We start from the raw sequence: 26637 nt of genomic DNA, 5'->3' as shown, positions 1-26637 counted from the left end.
ATGTTCAAAACCCCTCCCCAATTTGGATACTACATATTGTGTGCTTCCTTTCTGCAAAGTATCTTCTCTAGGCGAACAAGACTGAACTAATGAAGCTATCCAAAGAGCTATTAGGTCAGAGAAACGAATGCTATTCATATTAATGCCTCTTTGAATATTCTGGATTGAAAGAAGAGATCAAGATATAACCCAAACACTGACAGATAGAGAAAAATTAAATTTTCCAATTTAAAGATTCATGCAGAATGTCAAATGAGAGAAGAAATTTGCAGAGGAAAAAGACTGTAATGCTCAAGAAAAAAAAAAAAGGTTTTCATAGCCATCCTGGCTGACACAATTCAGCAACAACACAGAAGAATGTAGGTAAAGCAAACCAGCAGTGAAAGATGGCAATAAAGCAGTCAACTAAACTTAAAATCTATCCCATTTAAAAGTTCAGATCTCTAGTCCATCAAGCTGTTATGATCATCGCCCGGGAACTGCTAAGTAACTTTCATGTCTACTTTACTGTTTTAATTGCTTAAACAAAAATAATAAAGAAGCTTTTGATAAAAACAAGAAAGATTGTTCTTCGGGCAAAAAAAAAACACCCACCACTTTATTTTTTAAGGAAAAAGAGTTCGGGCCCTCGGAAGGATTTATTTTCAGAAAATGGTTTCCTGATTCTATGGTTGAGCATGATTGTACAAAAGTCATGAGGAACTCGTGATTCTAAAATGTTAGGATCTTCCCTTTGAAGGCTTATGGGTCGCTGCCATAGATCACAAAGATCAGCCCCCCCGGGGAGCTTAAGGAAGCCGTGGGGCAGGTGTAAGGCTGCTTTCCCTTGCAGGCCCTAACCCGCCCGAGTCCCTCCATCACGTTGCGGAAAACGTGCCCAAGGCCCCGGGTCCTCTCAAGGCCAATCCCACCATCGGGCCAAATGAGGAGGCTCAGTAGGGACTCCAGAGGGTCGAGGCTGGGTGCTGGGGCCGCAGCCTCATTCAGGGACTTGGGGTGAGACCATGGCTGGCCTAGAGCTGGCCGGGCGTCAGCATTAGCTGCGCTCTGTAGGCTCACCTGCCGCTGTGCTAGGAAGGTCTCCCACAGATACACGGTCCAGGAGAAGAGCAGCACGGCCCCAAAGATACGCTTCTCGGCCGGCATCTCCCACATGGGGTCCAGCGACGTCCACATCCCCATGGCCACCGGGTTCCGCCGGCTCCTGAAGCGTGCAACAGTGCCACACCAACACCGTCCCCTCACAGCGTCCCGTCGGTGTTACAGCTATTTCCGTCCCTTCCGAGCGCCCCGGCTCCGACAGCCACCCCATCCCACGCCCTGCGCGCAGCCGGCAGTGTTACACAGATACTCTTCCCCGTGCCCACGCCTCTTTGGACCGCCTCGTTTCTGCCGGAAAAGGACCGTTCCGCTTCCCGCCCTTCCGACTCGAGGAGAACTGAAACCCTGACGCCGCGTTCCGGCCTCCGCCAACCCCAGCTCCGGCCCGCGACCTGGTCACGCTGAGATGCACACCAACATGTTTTCCCTTCAGCTCCTTGCCGAGGGCCGGCCGAGGCTTCCGGCTTCCCTCTGGCGCTGCTTTCTAGCTTCCAGATCCGCAGTTGCATCTATCTCTTCGCTTCGGGGCTTGCCCTGCTGGGCCGCGACCTGAGCCGTCTTTCCCCGCCAGGACCAGCCCACTGGTAGGGGGCCGAGCGGGCACTAAGGCAGAGGGGACCGCCGCTCCCGCCCCGAAGTAGCTGGGAAGAACCAGGCAGGAGCGGACGTCTCAGGCTCTAGAGGCCATTCCTCTAACTAATGCTATTCGGATTGTGGTATGTTCATCCCGGGATACCTTCAGACTAAAGGGATAGTCAACAGAGAGGCTAGGCGTTGTAAGCGCCGTGTTTCGGCCTGTGTCGGGGTATTCTGAATTCAGGCGTGTTAGAGAATGGGCGGTAGTGATGAGATTTTCATTCCAAATCTCGCCTCTTCCACCTCAGGCGAGTCCAAGGCGGCATTTTGCCTGAGAGAGAGAGAGTGCTCTGGAGCAAAGTGGAAGGGCCTACCCTGATGTAGGGACAAACTCCGATCAAAGCACAGTGCCATGTCTGTCTTGGAATTCAGGAGTGAAATGTGGTCACGGGGACGCCTGTTAACACATTGGTTTGACTTGACAAGTGAAATATTTCCTGACCGAAGATAAATCTGACTTGGTTACTTGGATTGACAGAGTGGCGTTGCTACTGTGCATTATTATTATTTACAATGAATTGAGCTAAATCTGCAACTAAAATATATTTAAATTACAGTGAAATTGTAGTGCTAATGATGTGTGGAAATTAACACTATCTTGAATTTCCCAACTTTTCCGAAATGCTTCTAAATGAGAGTAATTACATAATTAAATGTCACTCGAGAAAGTGATGGTCTCTAATGACAGGATAACAAATTGTTTTGCAAGTTAAAATGTTTTCAGTTCTTTGCTTTCAACAAAATTAGTGGTGGACCTAATTGAACTGTCAGCTAATGAAGGGACATTATTTAATTTGTGGTATATAACTGAGAAGGAAGTTAAAGAATTGATTGACATGCCTATTAGAAAACTAGCATTCCTATTTGTGGAGTAATATTTCTCAGCACTATATCTACAAAAACAAAAAAATGAATCTATTAGTAATAAGTAGTCATTCAGACACATGAATTAACTGGTGAGGAAGCCCCATCCATCTCACTGAGAAATACTTTTCCAGTAGTGTTTTACATTTTATGTTTATGTATTATTAAATGTAATCGTATCATTTTGCACAGATTTTTAATCATTAATTGTAATGATCATTATAATGATTAGTCAAATTCAAAGAATTCTAATACATAGACCCATACAATTACAGGAACATTAAAAAAATTCTACTCCTAATAGGTACATATTTTTATCTCAAACAAGGATCAATTAAAGGTTTTACTAACAAAAAGTTACATTCGGATAACATTTAATGGGGAAGTGGAATATAAATGTAAATTAGAAATGATAAAAGAAAATGTAGAAATGACAAATATTAAAGAGCTTATTTGTGTAATTTTAAATGGATGATAGTGGTTATTCAGTTGTTATGTGGATTCTGTTGGATACATTATAAAAAGTAATTTTACAATTTTATCTTAAATTGTCATTATTTATAATTTGCCAGAATTTACATGCATTACAACTACTTTTGTTTTTTAATCGGGGATATTTTCCATTGATTTTTAGAGAGAGAAGAGAGAGGAAAGACAGAAATATCACTGTGAGAGAAACACATTGATTGGTTGCCTCCTGCATGAGGCCCGACCAGTGCCTAGGCCTGATAGGAGCCTGCAACTGAAATACGTGCCCTTGACCGGAATCGAACCCGGGACCCTTCAATCCACAGGCCCGCGCTCTATCCACTGAGCCAAACCAGCTAGGGCTCCATTGCAACTATTTAAATGAATGATGGAAACTTTTAGATATTAACTTAAAATATGAGGGGATAAACACTTTTTCAAAATTCTCCCTTGGTCTGTCATTGCTATGCCCTCTTCAGTCTTCTTGTCTTCATCTGTCTAGGTCCAGCCAGCCTGCTGCAGTTGGTCCAAAATCTCACAGAAGCTCCAAACTTTGTGGCTAAAGAGTGCACATTTAGTCAGGCTGCTTGAGTCCTGGTCATAGCTGTACCATATGTTAGCAAGTTGCTTAACCTCTCTGTCTATCAGTTTCCTGTCAGTAAAATGAGAATAATAGTATTTGCTTCCTCATATTGTGAGGACCAAATAAGAAGAATCATGTAAATATCTTAGCAATGTGCCTGGCTTGCCCAATAAAGATTAGCTACCATTTCCCCATACTTGTGAAAATTGTATCATAGTGTTGATCCTTGTATGTGCCCTGACCGGGACCAAACCTGCAACCTTGACAGATTGGGATGATGCTTTAACCAACTGAGTGTGCCAAGGCGCTGCCAAACTGAATTCACATGAGAGTTCCCCTAAAGTCAAGTTCTGAAATTACCTGTCCAGCCAGCCAAACCGAGAGCTCCTGAAACACTCGGGACAGATTCCCAAGAATTATCACACTGCTCAGCACAGAGGAAGTATCAGCAAAAGGTGGATAAAGTTAAACAGTCTCCTTTATGTCCACCCCCACCCTTGCCCACTTCTGAGTAATTAATGCAGGGAAACTCCTGGGCCAAATAGTTCATTTATACCCAAGACCAGCACAAGGGCCAGCCTACCTCTACAGGACAGTCCACAGCATCGCCCTCCAATGGCACATTCTTGCTGTTTATTATATTCAACCCAACCTCCTTGGTATGGAGCTGAAGGCCATATCCATGACCACTCTCCCTTCTTTTCCCAATCCCTAGATTCGGGTCTCCAGCCTGCTGAGTGGGCACCACAATCCCAGAGACATTTTAAACCACCACCCTTCCCAATATTACCCCAACACACAAGAAAAAGTTGGGCCCTACTGATAGAGAGCCAGGCCTTGTAGGGTAATTTCAATACAGTTCTCTACCTTTATTGGTACACCACTGCACACAAGGGAAACGGTGCTTGTCTGGAAAAGATTGGAGTCCATCAGATTTCAGATGTGGAAGTAAACCCTGATGTGGGCAAGGGACTCTGGCAGTCGGAGCAGCTGCAGTAGGGCTCAGAGGAGCAATCCCTCTTCGTGGCAGGTTTTTGAGAAATTATCATCCCCTCCAGGTTCTTCACTTTGCTTTCCACCATCTGAAGTTGTTTCAAAATTTTCTCTTGCAGACCCAAGGACAGGAGGATACTTTTGTCTTGAATTGGGAGATGAATCCCTTCTGGGTTGACCAGCAAAGCCTCCAAAAACTCTGAGCCTTTCTTGTAAAGTCTGTAGAGTGTGATTACAAACAACAACAGACTCTAAAATAAAACAACAGAAGTTGAACGTTACTTGTTTATTCACGTGAAATGCCAGTTTACTATAGATGCAGAATAAAACAAAAACTGAGTGGTAACAATAATCCCTCATTCCTTTTCCAAGCCTTGTTTAACAAAACATCTTTGCCCCTATTTCATCTTTTGATTTTCACCACAAAATATAGTAGTAGGCAGGTCAGGGATTATTATTTGCATTTACTTAATAAAGATTATAATAATAGATACCCTTTGCCGAAAGTTTGCCACATGCAGGGCTCTTTGCTAGGAGTTCCCTTGCCTGTGCATGACCTAATTATGTAAAAAACAAACAAAAACACACAACTGAATAGCCATTTTGTTACCTTCCATTTTGGACCCTGTCATTGTCCAAGGTCATATACTTGGAAATGGTAGAGCCAGTACTGGAATCCAGGAATTCAGACTTACATGTATATTCAGGACACAGTGGTCTAAAAAACTGGATTTCCTGGTCATGGCAAAAACTTTTAATGTACCAAGACAGATTCCTGCCAGAATAAAAAACAAACAAACAATCTTTTTTCCTTATAATACCAGCACTACTTGCTTATTGGATATTTATGTGCTAAGCTTTATATATACAGTAGTAACTCCTTGAATCCTCACAACAACCCTGAGGAAGGCACTGTTAGCAAACCCATCTTACAGTTAAGGAAATGGGCTTAGAGGCTAAGTGATTGCTCTTGGTCACACAGCAAGTGGTGGAACCAAAATTTAAGCCCCAGCAGTCAACTTCAGCGCCCGTGCTATTTACCATTCTGTTACACTACCGCTTTTTCTTGGCTGAGTTTGTGGAGGGCTGTAAATTCGTCTTTCTGATTTAACTAAGCATTAACCATATAAGAGCAGAACTCAGAACTACAGATAGAGTTTGGTTTTTTGCCTTGTATTATCTGATTATAATGTGTGTATGTGAATATGTATATAAATACACATCCATATTGGGATTTAAGTCAGCTTATGTTAAATGAGATTTTGGAAAAGAATTGAATTTGAATCCTAAAAGTTGGGTTCAAATCTCAGCTTTTCCGGTCTCTGTCAACGTGGGTAGGTGATAACCAAATTTCCTCACCTATAAAATTGAGATGATAATCCCTGCCCTGCCTACCATGCAGGGTTTGAAAGATTAAGAGAATGCATATGACCATGGTTCCTCAACAGTAGTGACATGCTGTACAATGATTTGGTAATAATTTCTTTTAGCATTTGCCAAGTAAACCAGTCACTCTTTAAGACACTCTTTTTTAAAACCTATCTCCTTTCATTTCCACTGAACCTCAGTTCACCTCATTTTTGTTTTCCATATGAAAATAACTTCGTATCATGAAATTGTTGGGACTCTCAAAGCATTTTGACTATATTGTAAATATAGGTATTATTTTAGATGATTACACAGAAATATGTAAAATCCTAAATGTTTCTCATAATCCCAGCCAATTATACTCCTCTTACCAAAAAGAGCCACTGTATACTTATGGAACCCTATCTTGTTAAAACAAGGAAATAATGAAAACACCATGATGACTAAATGACTGACTATTCATGCCTCATCAGTTACAAAGCAATGGCACAGTAAGAACCCAAGATCCTAGTTATACTCGCGGTGCCTATTCTAGAAAAGGTACCCCGAATGGCGCCTGGCACATAGTAGATACTCAAAGATGAATCAGTGATCAAATAAATGTGGGGGTGCCCGGTTGGTGTTGCTCAGTGTTTGAGCGTCTACTCATGAACCAGGTGATAACAGTTCCATTCTAGGTCAGTGCACATGACTGGGCTGTGGGCTCAGTCCCCAGTGGGGGTCGTGCAGAGGGCAGCCAATCAATGATTCTTGATCATCATTGATGTTTCTATCTCTCCTTCTCCCTTACTCTCTGAAACCAATAAAAACATTTATAAATAAATAAATTTGGGGGTAAGGCTGCCTTTTCAGGTTGTGAACTTGTTTGATCTACTTTACTATAAGACAGAGGTTCTCAACCTGTGGGTCACGACCCCTTTGGGGGGTCTAATGACCCTTTCACAGGGGTCGCCTAAGACCATCGGAAAACACATATATAATTACATACTGTTTTTGTGATTAATCACTATGCTTTAATTATGTTCAATTTGTAACAATGAAAATACATCCTGCATATCAGATATTTACATTACGATTCATAACAGTAGCAAAATTACAGTTATGAAGTAGCAACGAAAATAATTTTATGGTTGGGGGTCACCACAACATGAGGAACTGTATTAAAGGGTCGCAGCATTAGGAAGGTTGAGAACCACTGAAACCCTGGTGGTCAGTGTGCATCATGGAGACCAGTCGCTCCGCTGTTTGGTCGATTTGCATATTACCCTTTTATTATATAGGATATATATATTTTTTACTATTTCTATCTGTCTCCAGGTAGTTCTGTAAGGATTTTTATAATCAAAGAGGGACAGAGCCCCACTGGCATGGCTCAGTGGTTGAATGTCAACCTATGAACCAGCAGGTCATGGTTCAATTCTCTGTCAGGGCACATGTCCCGGTTGCAGGCTTGATCCCCAGTGGGGGATGTGAAGGAGGCAGCTGATCAATGATTCTCTCTCATCATTGATGTTTCTATCTCTCTCTCCCTCTCCTTTCCTCTCTGAAATCAATAAAAATATTTTTTAAAATATTTTTTAAAAAATGGGAATAACCAGAATGGCAGTGTAAGTGAAGGGAAGAATCTGGATAGTAGAGAGAAAATGGATGAAAGTAAAAGTTCTCTGCACATACAGTTACATAGTTTGACTTTGGAATCGTGCCAATGTTTTACTTTAAAAAAAAATTAAAATTAAAACAATCTAAACCAAATAAACCCTAACTGTATATCAAGTTATTGGCATCCACAATTATTTCAAGTGACTTTGGGACACAGTATTTTGACTGTACATCCTCATTGGAAATATGGTATAAGGATAAGTAAAGAACTGCAAAAAAAGTCTGCCATTCAGTAGTCTTACTATTACCAATTATATCAGTATTATGAAATTACTAGAATCTATAAAATCATTTCTTTTCATTACTTTTTTTTTTATTTTAACATAAGACCGGAATTATGGTTGGGGGTCACCACAACATGAGGAACTGTATTAAAGGGTCGCGGCATTAGGAAGGTTGAGAACCACTGCTATAAGACAAGCCAAAGACAATTGTGAGAAAGCATTTTTATGCTCAAAACCTAATTGGGGGAAGTTTTTAAGGACAATTTAGTTTCAACCAACTAAAAAACCTTCAGAGACGAGTTCACCCTTGCCCATCTGCATGGTCTTAAGACAGAATGGTAGCAATATGGGGAGAGAATCAACTTTCAATGTATAACTATTTAAATTTCTCTATCAAAAGAGTATAACCTGAATTGACCGAACACTTCGTTTCCATAAGGCGTATAGTCCTACTGCCAAAAAAATAAGAAAGAAAATCCCGAGGGCAGCTTGCAGAACCGGAGCAAGATTATCTATTAGCCCCAAATTTGTTTGCTGAGCCACACCAGTCTGTCCCAGAAAAGTTGCTTGGAGCCAATTCCATATTGAGCTCAGAGAGGCATAATCTATGATGTCCCAGATAGAAGATGAAGGTGAAGATGTTGGCATTTTAATAAGACAGCAGCTCCAGAGCTACATGTTCAGAGTCTTCAGGACCCTAGATATGAGTTAAGGAAAGTGGCCTGGGAGCCCAGGTGTTCTAGAGCCCCTGTGAGCTGTGCTTTGTGATGTCACCGTCCCAAAAATCAGCTTGCTTCCCACTCACCCAGTGAACCTTCTCACTCAAAACCAACCAGGTACTGACTGGCCTGCGTTTTCAGTTTGGTCATATTGTTTTCTTTGATCTTGACAAGTCCTAGCTCTAGCACAGCACTGCCCAATTGAACTTTCTACAAAGATGGAAATACATCCTGTCCAATATGGTAGCTACTAGTCACTTGAAATGTGTATACTGTGGCAGAGGAACTGAATTTTACATTTTATTTAATTTTAATTAAATTTAAGTAACCATGTGTGGCTAGTGGTTACCTTCTTGGACAGTGTTTGGATAATTTCCAACAATCCATTGAATGCACAATATTTTCACATGAAAAATGAGACAATTGAGGCTACGTGGACATCTGAGAAGACAGGATTTAGAGAGGGCTTTACTAAAGAGTGAATAGTTTACCTGGTAAATGTGGAGAGAGATCATAACTGGATCATTTTGTAGCATCCCCTTTTTTCATGTGTTATAATTAAGAAATTGTGATCTTTAGGAAGACTTTTCACATTTGATCCTCATTTTGCTTATCTTTTTACAGAAGGGCATTCCACCTCAACAATTTATATTAGGGGAAAAAATGGTATCATTTTCTAAACACTTTTGTAAACAGCATGTTGCACTATAATCTATTTGGTGTGTCATCAAATCAGTTATTTACTGATTAGTACCTATCCTCTCAGCAAGGCGATATGAAAATATAAAATGTATGATCTGTTCCCCAAAAGCTTACATGGAAAAAGATAGTTCACACACAGCAAGAATACAAGAGAGTTTGCACCAAGTGGGGAGGGGCACAATAAGGAAAGAAAGGATCAGTTATGACGAATGATTTTTAGAAAATATTGTCTGGTGCTACTCCAAGTTGTTCATTGTGGTTGACTGAAACAACAGGAATAGGGAAGCTGGGTGGGGAAGGAATAACTGTTTGGTTCTTCCAGGAAGAGGAGGTATGATACGTTGCTTGAGGTGTCAGAGACACTTCCAGAAAATGGAGTCTACAATGCTGTTGGAAATATAGTACTTGTGTCGGGGAGAAGTAATTTAGGAGTGACTGCTATGGATGTTAAACCCATAGTCTGCTAGCAATTGACAGTAGCCAGAATCCTTTAGGAAGGGCTAGTTACTCAGAAAAGGCTTGGGATTTGACTATAACAGGTTAAAAACATAGGTAAGAAACCAGAGAATGATAACCAGAAACTGGAGAAAGATAGGGATGTGACAGCTGAATAATGTAAGACTCCCCACACTCAATTAGATCCCCGTTACAATGCACCTAATACTTTACTTTCAAAGCACTTAACACAACTATAGTGATTTGTGTCATTTTTGGTGTAATACAGGCTTTTCTCATCTATTATAAATTCAAGAAAGACAGGGACCATGTCCATTTTATTGACTACTTTATCCCTAGTGCTTGGCACATAGCACATATTAAAGTATTTTTAAGTGAATGCAAAGTCCCCCTAGAAGAATTCCAGATATCTATTCCAGACTAAATTGTTCATTCATCAAATGCCTATTAATTACCATATTTGTGTACTAGTTTGTATAGAAACTTTGTTTATACTAGTAGCTGTTATGAGGTCTTTGAGAGTATAATGGATCTGGGTTCAACTATTCACTAACCTTGTTACCTTGGGAAAGTTATTAATCTGGGACTCAATTCTTCATTTGTAAAGTGGGAGTTATTCCTACCTTGAGGAGCTGTAATGAGAATTTGATAATTTGTGTAAAAGTACCATGCTATACATATAGATAAGGGCAACTATTATTTGTAGTGATATTTATGATTAAATACAAGGTATTGTAAATCTCAATAATATATGATGTCTCAAGAGAATCTAGGCCAAAAAACCCATTTGTTTGATTTCCCACTTGGATACCTGAACAACTCCAATGACCAAGAATTTATCTCAGCCCACCTTTAGTGTCATCCTTTCACCTAGTCAACCAGCCATCACACGGTTGTGTCTATTTAATAGTCTTCAACATCATGCCTATGCCCTATTAGGGCTTTTTTTACTTACACGTGGCAACTTATGACATATGCAATGTTTACTTTTGAGCCTTCAATAGGTTGGCTTTCAAACAAAATCTGAAATCTAGAACATGGGTTATAAGACACTAAAATACCTGGTTCCTGCTTACCTATCCAACCCTCTCCTTTCCCTTTCCCACTTTTTCTTTCAACTAGACTTGCAAATGTCACTACCATACCAAGCTGTTGCACCACAAAACCTTTGCACATAATTGGCTTATCCTCTCTGGCTAACTCCTATTAATTCTTTGAATTTCTGTTTAAACACCACTTCCTCAAAGCAGCTTTTCCTGTCCTCTTTTTGGTTCCCATCACAGGCAAAGCTTCTATTGCAGCACTTAACCACTTTTAGTATTTCATTTAATGTCTATCTTCCTTACTAGACTGTAATCTCCGTGATGCAGGAAACTCACCATGTCCTGTTCAACACTCTTATCCTCAGGAGCTAGTGATGGCATGTGCTTTGTAAATATTTGGCTATAGCTTTCCTGTGCCTCCTGTCTTTTCTTTTCCAAGCTAAACGTACCAAATACAGGTTGACAGATTAAATGTGACTATCCTGGTTACCTTCCTCAAAGTGGTTCAGACCTCTAAATGCAGTCTGTCACAATCTATTCCTGCAGATACTCTTTCTAGACTCAGCTTTATGTAAGAGGAGTGTTGCCCCGAATCTGTAGTACAAAGCCAGAAGGCATCAGTCTACTGTGGGGTGGGAGGTGGGAAGGAGAGGGGACGGAGCAATTTTTCTGACTTTTAGATTCTTTAAGTTGACCTTTTCACAGGTTACATGTTACAGAAATAATACGCACCAGTTTTCCATCTCTTCCCTCACATGAGGAAATGTCAATACTGGACATATGGCTGGAGTTGGAGTTACAGAACCTGGCTTTTACTTACACTTCAAACTTTATTTCCCACTATTCACTTTCCCAAACAATACACTGAGAGCTTTGGTATTTTGGGTACTTTACCACCTGCAACTTTACATCTTACTTCCTGCATGCAAGTACCCCTCTCTGATATTCATCCGATCAGAAGAGATTGGAAACTAGGTTCCACCTCTTTCTAGTTTTTATTGGCTAGGCAAGACCCTTCAACTCTAAAGCTTTTGCCTATCAAATAAGGATAACAGTACCAACTTCATGGAGTTACAAACATTCAACAAGGTAATTTTATGTAAAGTGCTAAAAAAAAAAGTGTTAATTATCCTGAATTCTCATAGAACATCCCACTTTGTACTCTAGCCCATTGCTCCTAGGACTTTTCTGTGCCTATGAGTAATCTGAAGACCTTGTTAAAATGCAGATTTGATCCAGAAATTCTGGACATTCTACATTTCTAACAAGCTCCTAGGTGATGCCCATGCTGCTGGCCTACTGCCACACTTTAACAGTGTTTAAGCTACCCCAGCCTTCACATTGAAGTTCCACAACAGCAGATGCCTTGATGAACTTACTTTGGTATTTTTATATCCAAAGCATCTGAAACTATCTTTAAATAAGTGTGTACTTAAATATTTATTTGGTTAATGACTAAATCTGTCCTCTAAGACTATGTCTTTGGCAGTGCAACTCTGAAATAGGCAATCTGGGACTGAGAAAGGATACATTGGGGATGGAATCCCTAGGAAAGCTAATCAGAAACTTTCTTCCCATTGTTTTCCACCCTCTCTTTAACATCATACAGGTGTCATGAACATGGGGAGACACTGAAGCAAGATAAGTCTGGATAAAAAGAATGAAAGTACTTGGCACCCTCTATTACTACCCATCATTTTTATATTGAAAAAGGCTTTGAAAACAAAGTCAATATTTCCAACTCTGGGATAAGTCCCAGAGACATCAAGAAAAATGGTACCTAATAAAAGCTACAAATATAACCCTTTGGCTTTTTGCATTCTCATATAGTCACACATGCTGCTTCTAATACAAAACACTGTTTTCAATAAAAATCAAATGAAGCAAGCTGCTCCAACTAGAATAGGAAATGTTAGGATCAACCATTTGATCCTAAGTACTTGAAGCAAATTTTTAATTGGATTCTGAAAATTAGGGTTTGGTTCCATTGCAAGGGGACTCACTTGGTCCTTCCAGTGGGTGGGAATTAGGTGTGGCTGAATCAATATAGTTTAGTTTTAAGCAAATTAGCAGTTTTCTCTTGTTCCTGGTTAAAAATCTCTAGTATGAGGAATTTTTAAAATATGGCCACCAGTTGTTTCCCATGGCATACTCAGCCCCACATTGGGCGCCTTATGTGCCGTGCCAGCTCAGCCAGGTTCGGTGACCCTGAGAGGGGGCAGTGAAGGATTGAGAAAAGACAGACAAGAGAATAAAAGCTGGGTCTGGGTGGGACACTGTCCTCTCTGATGGAGAGCCTCTCTGATGGAGAGCCTCTCTGATGGAGAGCCTCTCTGATGGAGAGCCTCTCTGATGGAGAGCCTCTCTGATGGAGAGCCTCTCTGATGGAGAGCCTCTCTGATGGAGAGCCTCTCTGATGGAGAGCCTCTCTGATGGAGAGCTGGGTGGGACACTGTCCTCTCTGATGGAGAGCCTCTCTGATGGAGAGCCTCTCTGATGGAGAGCTAGCGACAGCACCATGGGTGTCTTTATTTATAGCCAGATTCCACGAGGCAAAGTAAGGGTGTGGTCAAGAAGGTTTCGATCCTACTCAACTACATGCACCTGAACGCTATCAAGCCCATATTACTCAGACACGTGGGCCACGTGTTCGGACCATAGGTTCAAGCTTACAACTATAGCTGTTGGTTATAATTGTGCTGGGAGGGCTCTGCCCTCCAAGCTGGGACTCGCACGTGGCCACGAGAGGACTGTGCCCTCTCATTAGTCCGAGGCTTGAACCTGTCCAAACACTGTAGACGCTCTCCACAATCATCTATATCTCCTTACTCTGTAAGTGAGGAAACTGAAGCCCACAGAAGAGATTAGCTCAAGATCTCAAGGAGTCAGCAGTGGCCTCAGCCTCTAAGATATGCCAGTTCCTGCCACTTTTTCTTTCAACAAATTTTTGATAATCCTGTTACTGTGATCTGAGCCAAGCATCAACTTGGGTACAGGGGGTGCTTTAGACATAGGGTGAGAAGGTGGCAAAATGAAATTCCCAAAGAGCTGACAAAACAAGGCAACAAGGTTTAAGGGTCAGAGAAATACTAACCACAGTATAATAAAGGGATGTTAGGAATGTTTGAGTCATTTCATTGCTAGCTAATGAAAGTGGTTGAAAATTTCATGAGGAACAGAGAATAAAGCTATTCCATTTATAAGAACACATCGCTTTCCTTGTCATTACAGATGTCCCACAGTACACTGAAACTCAACACATCCAAAGACCAAACTCATCTTGCTTTTCCACCTTCTTCCCAGAAACCCGTTCCTTTTTTTATATATATATTTTATTGATTTTTTACAGAGAGGAAGGAGAGGGATAGAGAGCCAGAAACATCGATCAGCTGCCTCCTGCACACTCCCCACTGGGTATGTGCCCGCAACCAAGGTACATGCCCTTGACCAGAATCGAACTTGGGACCCTTGAGTCTGCAGGCCGACGCTCTATCCACTGGGCCAAACCAGTCAGGGCCCATTCCTTCCTTTTTTATTCCCACCTCAATTGGTTGCATCACTTTACATATTCCTCAAAATGTTTTCCTCATCCTCAAAGAACCAACAACACTTGCTGTTTTGTTAATCCTCACACAAGGATATTTTTTCCATTGATTTTTAGAGTAGAAGGAAGAAAGGGAGGGAAGAAGGGGGAAAGAAAGAAACATCAATGTGAGAGACACTGATTGGTTGCCTCCCACATGCACCCCAACTGGGACCTGTAACCCAAGTACATGCCCTTGACTGGGAATTGAACCCGAGACCCTATGGTGCATGGGCTGACACTCTAACCACTGAGAAACATCAGCCTAGGCCCAACAATACTCTTAAAATTTCTCAATTTCATTTACTTTTCCTTCTGCAAATGTCAAAAATACTCTCACCAAGTTTGCCTTAATTACTTTAGCAGCCTTATTATCTATTCCATTTCAGCCCCTCAAATCACACTCATTTAAAGTGATCTATAAATTGTTATTTTGAATAAAGTCCTTCAAAGGCAAAATCATCAGTGTTCATGGTTTGGTTCCTGCCCACCTATTTCTACAGTAATCTCATTCACCTGGGTGCTCCCTGCTCTCCTTTTACTGCCTGCATGTCAGATTATTTGTAGTCCCCTGGACACATGACTTCATACCTCTGAATTTGCTGTGCCCTTCACGTTCTCCTTGGCATACCCTCTCCTTTCTACCCAGGCATCCTCTTGTGGGAACTATTTTAACTCCCAAAGCTAATTACTCAATGTAAAAATGTTCTTTCCACAAAAAATTTTTAAGACAATAGTCACTTTAAAAAAAGCTTGATCTGAATAGACTCGTTAAAAATAGAAATGCACACTCCAGAAAATACAAGTGCACTTCCAGCTTATGTGTGGGATGAAAACTCTTTAGGAGTAAACAAGAAATGGGTGAAAAATTGTAATTTATTGAAACTCAACTCAAAAAATATAAGATGCTGTAGTGTACAATATATTACACAAAGCACCCTCAGGTGCACATTCAAGTCAAGTAAGAACTCCATATCCCTAGCCCTCCCACCCTGGGATCTTAGTATTTTTTCCATTTACAATCATGCACACTTAATTTGAAAAAGGAAGCCCCAAATATATTTTTGATGTATTAATTAGCACCAAACAAGAGTACAGTTCCATTTCTTACTTTTAATAAACAAACAAACAAACAAAAAAACCCAATCAATAAACCAACTGGAGAGCTAATGGACTCAGCTGATAGTGCTGACATAGATATTATACATTCATGTAAATACACAGCCTAATCTACCTTAAACAATGGTACGGCTGGTTCTCAGCCTTTGTTCGAGTTGGCAATTGTCCCACGTTGCAGTGTTGGAGCCAGTCTGTTTTGAAAACAAAATTGCTATTTAGGAACTTCCTACACAAAGCTCATCTGTCTTTTTTGTTGGAAACAAGTCTAAAATTGGTGTGGAAAACTTAGATCTTTCAAGGACAACCACTGGCCGAAGATAATGAAGCTGTTTTAAGGCAAGCTCTCCACAGTCTGTTAATGCTTTGTCCAATACAACCCTCAAGTTTTCCAAGGAAGGAACTGTTGTTGTCTCAGCTACTATTAAAGGTGGGATTGCAGTCAGGTTCTCATGAATTGCAGAGTCACTGGAAGAATGAGGTATGTCAGCTTCAGGGTTGTTGTCATTCACCATATTATTTACTGTAACAGTCCCTGCTAAGTCATTACTGGATTGTGAAGAACTACTTAATGTTAAGTGCTCTGAAGGCTCCCAATCATCAAAATCATCATCTTTCTCTTCACTTTCCTGAATAAACTTCAGAAATGAAGATTCAAATCCCATAGGTTTATAAGTCTTCAAATCAAATGATCTGGGATGTGGGTGCTTCCTAAAATTCTCTTTTGGGACCTGGGTTGAAATTTTTACAGTGTCTTCTTGCCCTAAAGTTTGCTGCCCACTTTCTGAGTCTTTGATCCTTGGTAAAGGCAGCTGGAAACTCGTGAAGTAAGTCCCATTTTCAGTTCCATCAGGATCAGGTATGGAATTTTCTATTTTACATGGGAGAGGCTGAACTATATTACATTGTTCCAAAGAAGTGGTTTCTGAACTATGGCTGCATTTCAAAGTTCCTCTGTAAAGCAGGGTATCTGCCTCAAATACTTGGTTGTTTTCTGTACATCCTTTCTGACCTTCATCCCTTTCACCTGGATTAAGGGAATCAGTGCTCTGGACAGGTATGCTATAGTCACCTGGGTAGTGGCTGTGCTTTATGTGCTCTGATTCACAGCTCCCATCTTCTTCTTTTTTAATATAGGGCTCTATTTCAGAAGGGGGTTCCTCTTTAATTTTGGTACCGTACTTAACACAAATGACAAGATTTCCCATCTGTTGCTCTAAATAGGCACTACTCATCTGATGGGTACGTTTGTAATGCCTCACTATGCTACTCTCCAACTTCACCACAGAGAAGCATCCTTGAACCATGCAGGGGTACTGTGTGTGCTCAGAATGCTCCACACACATATGGAGGGCTTCAGCTCTTGTTTTGAAAGTAATTGGAGTTTTCTTATCTTTGATTAAGCTACATTTTTTAGCCTTAGCATTAAATGACCTCCTGGTAGTCTGATGTTCATGCCCCTGAGTGAGAGTTGTTTGACATACCTTTTCACTCTTTAGTAGCCTTTCATTTGCCACTTTCTGGCTTCTAAACAGATCGTCATAATAGTCCCTATGTCGGTAATAGACATGTTGAGAATAATTACTGCGATGGGTGAAAATCTGGCCACAGCCATTAAGATCACAATGAATTTCATAATCTGAATGTATTTCTCCTTCAATATTATGCTGTTCCATCAAGTGGTGCTTCAACTTGCTGAATGTATAAAAAACAGCAGGGCACTGAGGCTGGTTACAGGAAAACCTTGCTGCAGATTCAGCATCAGAAAGCACTTTAGGCTCTGTAATATGGTTTAGATTATGAGCGTCAGTACAGTGCTTAGCAAGAGCTTTGGAACACAGGAAGCGTTTGTTACATTCTTTATATTTGCAAGCAAATATCTTTTTACATTTGACAAGTTCCCTTTTGGTTCTTGCTTTATCTTTCTCTAAACATAACTGTTCTTTGTTGTACTGATGTACAGTTCTGTAATGGCGAATCAAGCCTTTTAGATTGGTGAATGAGGAATTACAAGTTTTATGAATACAATGGAATGGTTTGTGGTATTTATTCAAAATATAGCAGAGATTTCCTTTAGCAACAGTTCTCCTGCTACCTCTCCCCTCTCTTCCTTCTTGTTCTTCTCTATGGCAACCTATTGGTGATGAAATATCAGATGTTTTGCTTTCTGTTTCTTCACAAGATGACTCCAAATCTGTTTCTGAACAGCATTCATCCTTTTTGGAATGACAGTGTGGCTTCTCAGGGTTTCTGTTGGGATCACCTCCAAGTTCGACAGAACAATCATCTTTCAACCTGTCAACTGAGCATGGGCCTTCATGATCACATTTTTCATTATCTAATAGTTTGTGAGTTACTCTGTCACTGCCAATTTGATGTTTATTTTTATAATGAATCCTAAGGTGTGTTTTTCTTGTAAATGACCTCTGGCAAATATGACACTGGAATGGAGAATATCGATGTTGAAACATGGTTAACTGGAGGACTTTTTCTTTTGAATAATTATGCTTTTTAAGATAATGCATCAACAAAGCCTCTCTGGTCACAAATTCATATTTGCATCCTTGAAGCTCACAGAAAAAAGGCTTAGCTGCCAACTGTGCAAGGTACTGACTTGGCATATTTTCATCTTGATTCTGAAAATTAAGGTCTGTGATAGATGAAACCGATTGAAGAGACTTAGCACCACTGGATGGGTACCCCTGCAATGACCCTGAGAAAGATCCATGTGTTATTGAGTTTTTTAAGCTTAAATGTTTCAAGCGCAACAGAAGTTCCAACATGGTATCCTCTGTACATGGCCTTTTAGAAGCACAAATGGAGGCTTCTGAAGAATAACCTTGATGTTCTCGTTTACATTTAGCATGAATATTGTGATCTAGACCTTCATCTGGGGAGTCACTGTTTGTATCTGAGCTGGGTTTAGGCTCTGCATCAAACTTTACAGTTGTTTGACTGTGTTCATTATCCAAACAGGGAAAGAGATCTTTCGTCTTTTTGGGTTTAAAATGATATGGATGTACCTTTCGTAGATGCTTCTGCATCCCTCTTGCATTTTTGTAAGTGGAACCACAGCCATCAAAACCGCAGGTAAACTTAGTCCCATCAAAACAAACTCTTACACTGGGACATTTTTCTTTTAAATTGGAGGACACACAGACTTTCTCGTGAGATAATAATATATCCTGCATGGTTTCAGAGTGATCCAATGTGTCAATTAACTCTTCATTCATAGAAGCTAAAGAGCTATGACTTAACTGATCACTAGAATTACTGTCACTGTTTTCTTTCAGATTTTCTGCAGTTTCTATTTGGGAACTAGCTGATCCTGTACAGAAAAGATCCTCAGGTAAATGTGATTTATCAGTCTGGTCAAGTAGATGGGGTTTTTCACCTGTTGCAGGCTCCTCAAGTTTCACTGATTTCTTCACATCTTCATTTGAACTTTCAACATTATGCATTAAGAGGTGATTCTGGTATTCAATTTTGGAATAATAGAACTTTTTACAGCCAACGAAGTTGCACGTGTAAGATGCATCCCTAAAGTGTTGTGCTTCATGGTGGTAAAGCTGTCCCAAGTCACTGAAAACAATATTACAGCCATTTAATTCACATTTGTAACGCAGATCATCATGTTTTTGTTTATGGTTAAGTAGTTCATTCACTGATCCAAACCGAGCATAGCAATCTATAGATACACACATATAAGGTTGAGGACCACAATGCACTTGTTCATGCTCCCGCAGGTGAAATGCAGACATGAAATGTCGTCGACAATAAGTACATTTCTCTCTCCTATTTTTCATATCCAAGTAGTGCTTGGCATTTTCATCATTATTTTGGTGTTCAGCTTTAAGATGTACACTTAAGTACTTAAATTGCTTAAACACACGGGAACAGTCTGTGCCAGGACATGGATACAAATCTCTGTCTTGCAGGTGGCAATCTTCTAATTTGCTGAATGTGACATATTCATGAGACTCTCCTTTGGCTTGTTCATTCGATGATTGATTTTGCTCCAGGGCTGCAGAGGGACTCTTGGGACAAATTCCCTTTTGAGAGCCTTTCAACAGTAATTTCTTTCTAGAACGGTCTCTTCTGCTTGGTGGCATTTTAACATGTTCCATCACATGAGGAACAAATATTTCTTTTCTCTTGAACTTTTTAATACAAACTGGACACGTGTAAATTCCATCTTCCATGTGCATCTTAGAATGATGAAGAATTCTGGCCTCTATACATTCCCGCTTACATAACAAACAGAAAAATTTATATTGAAGCCACCTCTGGTATCTTTCAGAAGAACCAGCAGGTTTTTTATCTCTTTTCTCCTTGGGCTGATCTGTCAAATCTCTTCTTCTATATTGTTTATCTTCTTTACCTTCCTCATAGTCACTAAGAAATGACTCTAAAACATCTGTGTCATTTATAGACATTTCATAGCCACTTAGATCATCATCAGAATCTGAGGCCTCCTGTCCTAGAAGTTGGTGGCAGTGTCGTTTTAAAGTTTTCCAGTCCCAAAATTCGGGATCAAAAGGCCAGTGGGCTTTTAAAGCTAATAAGAGCTCACATCGGAGAGAATTTGGAACTGGTGCATTTTCTTCATCAAATTTTTGATCTGGTTGCATATACAGTTCCTCCAGCATATTAAACCCATCCACACTGGGTTCAATTAAGAATTCTGTAAGCTGACAGGCTCGTCTAACTTCTAAATCTTCTGGTAAAAGACAAGCAATTGTTTTACAAACTGATGCCTTCATTTCTTCATCCTCAGCTGATCTGAGTTGAAGAGCTCTGACACATAGTAAAATTGATACTCCAAGACCAGCGTCTTGTGCCTACAAGGAAAGCAGGGAAGGAAAGTTATTATTTATTATAGAAAGTTATATAAACTCCATATTAAAGCATCCCTAACTCTCAAGGAATTAACCTATGTGCTAAACATAAACAATAAAGGCACATGAATTCAAAGGAATTCAGGATAAATAAGGTCACCAAAGGATTAAAAAAGGATTTACATTGGGTATAAAGAATAGGGCTTAAATAAATAGGTACAAGAAGAAACACATGTATGAGTAAGTCTAATAATAGACTTAATTCAATGTAAAAAACGCATGTCTTATGAATACTTGGGTATTTTCAAAACCTCGAGGATAAAATAAACATTCTCCTCATCTCCTCCTAAAAGAATTAGTACTTTAAAGTTATAGATTTACTGAATCTCAAGCTTTCCATGGGAAAAAACAACAGAAATCAGAAAAACTCCCTATAGCATTAGGTTCTCAGAAACTAACAGAAAAAATCAGGAAAAGTATCTGATAATTTGTGATAAAAGGCTAATGCATATAAGATGACTTTTTAAAATATCTTTATTGATTTCAGAAAGGAACGGTGAAGGAGAGATAGAAACATCAACAATGAGAGAGTATCATTGATCAGTGGCCTCCTGCACGACCAGGGCATGTGCCCTTGACCAGAATTGAACCCTGGACCCTTCAGTCCACAGGCCGACACACTCTATCCACTGAGCCAAACCAGTTAGGGCCAAGATGACTTTTTTATAGGAGGGGCTGAAATGGAATGGGAAAATAATCTGAGCAAAGAAAAGCGGGATCATATTGGCAGAGTAGCTTAAAATGCATTACTTAAGAGCATAGAATTTCAAGTTGGACCGTGACTGTCTTTGAACCCCAACTTCACTATAGTGACAAGTTCTTAACTCCTCTATGCCTCAGTTTCCTCATCTGTAAAATGATAATAGTAGTGGTAATATTAGATTTTCCTAACATTGCAATAAAACTGAATTAAGATAATATAATTACTACAATGTTGGCACATAATAAATATTCAACAGAATACCATGTGAAATAACTGAGGATAAATTCCACTGTTCAAATCAGTAATTAATCTGCTAAACAATTTTTTCCATATTGGGCACCATTCAAAATGCTGGAAACACAAAGAAATAATTGCCATAAATTTACAAAACCCTTACTACATCCTAAGCACTATTTTAAATAAGCTCTTTGCATACATTATCCTCAGTTTATAAATGAAGAAACCAAAGCTCAAAAGGTTAGTTGCCCAATGGCACTAGCTGGTGAGCAGAGGAGCAAAGATTTAAACTTAAAGCAATCTTTTTCCAGAGCCTGAGTTCTTAACCACTTCATAGCATATACTGACTCCAAAACTTAACTGACTTCGCTATATCCCATGTGCCCTTAATCCAGTATCATATGCCAAGCCACTTTTTGTTCCTTCAGCTTCTTGGTTTAACTTATGTATGTCCATCAATTTCTTCAAAATTCAGATCCACGTTCCACATACTAATTCTAATTTATTCACCAATCCTTTAACAAGTAACTGCTTGGCATATCTGTTCAGAATGTATAATAGTATTTCGAGGTGTTGGTTTGTATTTTTTTTAAGTATTCACACTGACTTCACAAATTTTGCCATTTAAACCAGATTAGGCTGTTTAAAAAAAGGGGGTGTTCCAAAAGACATTAAGTACTAATAATTTGTTGAGAAACCATGATTTAAAAATTCACTTGGCTTTCTCCAAGTCATCTGTGCTCTAATTTACAAGTGATATTCTGATATCACATTATGCAATTTGTCAAGATTGGTCTGGTCCTGCCCTAGCTGGTTTGGCTCAGTGGATAGAGTGTCGGCCTGCAGACCAAAGGGTCCTGGGTTCAATCCTGGTCAAGGGAACATATCGTGGTTGCAGGCTCCTTGGGCTAAAAAATAAATGGAAAAATATCCTCAGGTGAGGATTAACAACAACAAAAAATAATAAATAAATAAAAATAAAAAAGATTTGTCTAGTCCCGACTGCTGAAAACTAGGTGTATGTCCTTACAAATCACACATGTTTTGCAAAACAGTAGTACCATATTTCACCAAAAGGGCCCCATGATCAAATGAACTGGATTCAAAATGATCCCTCTATTTATATCTTCCACTTCCAAATATAATAACATCTACATTAATTCTGTCATACTATTTTGAAAGTCTTGAGACCATGCATTCGCTAAAGTAATCCCTTCCATTTATGACTTCCTCAAGTCATAGAATTAAAGTTTAACTACTCTGAACACCTTTAAATAATAATCTGTCTTAAGCTCTTTATTTCTAGAAAATTGAAGCCCAGAAAATAAAGAGGTACTGTGACAAGGCCTTCTCCATTATACACGGTTGCTATCTGCAACAGACCTAATGCCCACACCAACTTTCAGCATCATTATCCCTTTCCATCCCAAGGGCTATGTGACTGGTTGCTAGCTGTCTCCCTATATCCTTTCCCCTCCTCTTCTACAAAAACAGATCACCTGCCCTGCCAGTGGGCTCACTGGTTGAGCGTCCATCTATGAACCAGGAGGTCATGATTCGATTCCTAGTCAGGGCACATGCCCAGGTTGTAGGCTCAATCCCCAGTAGAGTGTGTGCAGGAGGCAGCCAATGCATCCATTCTCTCTCATCATTGATGTTTCTATTTCTCTCTCCCTCTCCCTTCCTCTTTCTGAAAATCAATAAAAACATATTTAAAAATAAAACACAGACCACCTGATTTTTATCTGGGTTTAAAGTCACCCAGAATAAATAAATATATCTCCTAGCCTCCCTTGCAGCTAGATGTAGCTCTGACTCTGTGTGTGTGTGTGTGTGTGTGTGTGTGTGTGTGTGTGTGTGTGTGTTGGAATGAGGAAAGGTGTGTCAGAGTATGTTTTGTCCCCCCACCTCCCTTCTTGCTATCTGGAATGGAGACATTACAGCTAGGATTGGAACACGTTTTATTTATTCAAATCATAAGAGAAAGTTTTTTTAGAAAGTTACAGAGGTGATCGAAGTGAGCCAGCTGGGCTTCATCGGCTCAGTAAACAAGTTACAAAAGCAAAAGAAGGGCCTTTGGAGCTTAGGAGAGAGAAAGGCAAAGGGAATGGGGCTGGGGGGTGGGAGTGGGGGGGGGGAGGGGAAGAGAGGGAAGAGAAAGTTTTGAGTGTGCTCCCAAGCTGGAGAGAGCACTTTGGAATAATTTTTAGAATATGAGATGGAAGTTATTTGTTGATGAAAACAAAAGGAATCTGGGTTTCTGATATGTGGAGCCACTGAAGCAACCCTGGCCTGTCTACCTGGATTATCTACCTACTTGAGAGAGGAAGGAACTTCTATCTTCTTTAGACCACTACTATTATGGGATTTCTACCATTCATAGCAGAACTAGATCAAAATTGATTTAGGTTAGGTTAGCCTCTCTCTTTTAAAAAGCTAGAAACAGGTCTCTCCATTTGAAAGAAATTCTACGCTCACTCCTCTTCCATGTATCAGTCCATCTTTTCTATCCTTTAGACCAGCGGTTCTCAACCTGTGGGTCGCGACCCCTTTGGTGTTTGAACGACCCTTTCACAGGGGTCGCCTAAGACCATCCTGCATATCAGATATTTACATTACGATTCATAACAGTAGCAACATTACAGTTATGAAGTAGCAACAAAAATAATTTTATGGTTGGGTCACAACATGAGGAACTGTATTTAAAGGGCCAGAAGGTTGAGAACCACTGCTTTAGACCTACTATCGTAAGTAAGGTTATAGTAAAAAGTATCCTAGTCTGTGATTAAGAGAAATGGGTTCAGGTTATACAGATGTACATCAAATTCCTGGGTCTGAGTTAGAAACCCACTATTCCTAATCCTCTAGCAACTTTTCCATGTTCTGTGGTTCCTTGTGGTAAGTAGAATTCTAAGGCCCTCAGTGATCCTCACCTTTGTATATTCTCATTCCCTTGAGTGTAAGTGGAACCTGTAAATATGATGAGATTTTATTCCTATGATTGTACTATGTTATATGGCAAAAGGCTTTTGCAGATGTAATTAAGATCCCAATTCAGTTGATCTTTAGATGGAATACCTAAGTGGGCTTGACCTAATCACCTGATCTCTTTAAATCTAAGTCTGGAAGTCAGATGGAAGAGGTCAGATTTGAAGAAAGAGGATTCTTAGTGCCTTTCCTGGCTCAAAAATAAAGGCATGGAATGAGGGAGGTTTCTAGGAGCTGAAAACAGACTGTGGCTAATATCCTTCAAGAAAATTAGCACTTGAATATAGTCAACAATAAGAATGAGCTTAAAATCAGATTTTCTACAGCGCATCCAGATAAAAACAGCCTGACCAAACACCTCAATCTCAGCCTTGTGATACTCTACGTAGTGAACCTTGCCACATTGTGCTGGACTACTGTACTACAAAATTGTGAGCTGATAAATGGTGCTGTTTTTAGTGCTAACTTCATGGTAATTTTTTATGTGGCAATAGAAAACTAACATTTTCCTTAAAGATTAAAAAACAATTTTAAAAGGCCAGTTGTAACACTAAATTTTTAAAATAAGGCAAGTTCTATAACTACTTGAACATGTTCTTTCTGTGATAGAAGACACAACTTCATTCATAGTGATTAGAAATAATTATCACCTAACTTATTTGATCATGAATTTGCTTTTGACAATTGTTTTAACCTTTTTCTATCTTCATTGGAGGAAACTAGATCAACATATTTCAAATAAAGTATAGGATATGGAATGATGCATTAAAGGAGATAGGGAATATCAAAGATACAACTGCGCCTTGACTTTAGTATAATAACAATCCTTGGGGAAAAACAATAAATTAAAAATAAAAACAATTCTTGGAAATTGTCAAAGAAGTAACACGTAAAACATACCCATTATAAATATGGCTATATGAAGAACTAAATAATGAGAAGATAATAAAAACAAAACAAAAATAGAGAATAGCATAAGACTCACCTCAAACCTCTAGGCTAGTAGTCATAGCATATAGGATGAGGCAAAAGTAGGTTTACAGTTGTTCATACGGAAAATGGCGTAATAATTAATACAAGATGAACTGTATGTTGCATACTCACAACTTTTGCCCCACCCTGAATATCTATAAGGCTTAACTCAAAAAACATGGTTTTTATATATGGCAATTCAATTCATTTTTGGAAATATTTACTTCCTAAAAATATCTAACTTATTTCCTATTTGCACAGAAGTTTATAATTTGTGTAGATTTTATTCTGGAACTATTGTTCTATTACTCCAAACCCCAGAAAAATGTATCATTACATCTTCAAGAAGCTGGAAATGCAATTATATTTTCTTCATTTATAATTATTATGTTAATCTGCAAACAAACATACTTTATAACTATTATGTTAATTTGCAAAAAATATAGGACACTGTTTTAGGAAAAGTAGATGTAGGGTGATTGAGGTGACAGCAAAGAAACATAATCTTCCTTTCCTCCAATGGTCTATCACATTAAATTACTATTTCCCATTAAGAAAGGAAGTCAATCTTCAGAAACAGTTAAGATAGGTCCAACTCCATAACTTTATTAAACCCCAATATCCCTCATTTTTCCTTATTTAAAATGAGTTGCCTGAGAGGTATCTCTTCCCTCATTTCTTCCCTCCAGGACAATCAGCATAAAAAGCATAAATTACTCACTTCAGTCTGTACAACTCTAATGAGGCAAAATAAATGCTGCTGTGTTTTAGCTATGACACCAAACTGACGACAGCGCTCCAAGAAAGTGTCTATAGAAGGATCAATTCTTCTTTGCAGTTTACTCCAAAAGAGAGTCAATTCCCTATAAAACAAAAAATTAAGGTAAAACACTTAAAGCAACTGGTGTTTGCTATAAACCTCTCCAGCCCATTTTTTGGAATGTCATGATGTACCCAGCCGGCCTGGCTCAGTGGTTGAGCATCGAACTATGAACCAGGAAGTCACAGTTCGATTCCTGGTCAGGGCATCGAACCCAGGTTGCGAGCTGGATTCCCAGTGTGGGGTGTGCAGGAGGCAGCTGATCAATGTTTCTCTCTCATCATTAATGTTTCTTCCTCTCCCTTCCTCTCTGAAATCAATAAAAAAATATTTTTTAAAAATGGTTACCTTTCTCACTTGCATGACTACTCTAGTTACATTACCACTGCTAGACATCTATATGAAACTCATTCCTCCAGCACTTAATTTTTACAGATAGCCAAAAATTGGGGGGCAAGGGAGAGCAGAGCAAGGTTAATTAAAAAAAAAAAAAGCCACATATCT

The 26637-nt window shown here is 39.5% G+C and overlaps 3 protein-coding genes and 1 long non-coding RNA gene across 6 annotated transcripts in view; 1 reads left to right on the top strand and 3 right to left on the bottom strand.

The window, feature by feature from the left end:
• Window positions 1-1295, bottom strand: part of ZMPSTE24 (zinc metallopeptidase STE24) — a 46647-nt gene extending 45352 nt beyond the window's left edge. The window contains exon 1 of one of the 2 annotated variants that reach the window (XM_005868657.2): window positions 1060-1295. In XM_005868657.2, the coding sequence (XP_005868719.1) occupies window positions 1060-1182 (123 nt within the window). In that variant the 5' untranslated portion in view covers window positions 1183-1295. The remainder of the gene's footprint in view (window positions 1-1059) is intronic. The other variant, XM_014541598.1, reaches the window with a different exon arrangement.
• Window positions 1296-1408: 113 nt separating this feature from the next.
• Window positions 1409-4921, top strand: LOC106726497. The gene is made up of 2 exons (XR_001362575.1): window positions 1409-1817; window positions 4765-4921. It is a non-coding gene; the product is annotated as an uncharacterized LOC106726497 (long non-coding RNA).
• TMCO2 (transmembrane and coiled-coil domains 2) lies at window positions 4498-11116 on the bottom strand. Its single transcript, XM_005868656.2, has 2 exons — window positions 8305-11116; window positions 4498-4896 (listed from the first exon to the last, which is right to left on the bottom strand). The coding sequence occupies exons 1-2, from the start codon at window positions 8542-8544 to the stop codon at window positions 4582-4584; spliced, it is 555 nt and encodes a 184-aa protein (XP_005868718.1). The 5' UTR covers window positions 8545-11116; the 3' UTR covers window positions 4498-4581.
• Window positions 11117-15257: 4141 nt separating this feature from the next.
• RLF (rearranged L-myc fusion) overlaps window positions 15258-26637 on the bottom strand; it is a 37550-nt gene continuing 26170 nt past the window's right edge. For both annotated transcript variants that reach the window (XM_014541593.1, XM_014541594.1), the window contains 2 exons: window positions 26035-26176; window positions 15258-20356 (listed from right to left, as the gene is read on the bottom strand). In XM_014541593.1, coding sequence (XP_014397079.1) covers window positions 15734-20356; window positions 26035-26176 — 4765 coding nt within the window. In that variant the 3' untranslated portion in view covers window positions 15258-15733. The remainder of the gene's footprint in view (window positions 20357-26034; window positions 26177-26637) is intronic.

This window comes from Myotis brandtii, unplaced genomic scaffold (assembly GCF_000412655.1).
Source record: "Myotis brandtii unplaced genomic scaffold, ASM41265v1 scaffold274, whole genome shotgun sequence".
NCBI classification, from domain to species: domain Eukaryota; kingdom Metazoa; phylum Chordata; class Mammalia; order Chiroptera; family Vespertilionidae; genus Myotis; species Myotis brandtii.
The sequence above is the reverse complement of the archived record's forward strand: the minus strand, read 5'-3'. Positions and strand labels throughout refer to the sequence as shown.

Coding starts and splice junctions, on each gene's coding strand:
- TMCO2 (XM_005868656.2), bottom strand. CDS start 8,544: ATGCCAACATCTTCACCTTCATCTTCTATCTGGGACATCATAGATTAT. Junction 4,897..8,304: donor GAAGTGTTCGGTCAATTCAG/GTTATACTCTTT, acceptor GTTTTATTTTAG/AGTCTGTTGTTGTTTGTAAT.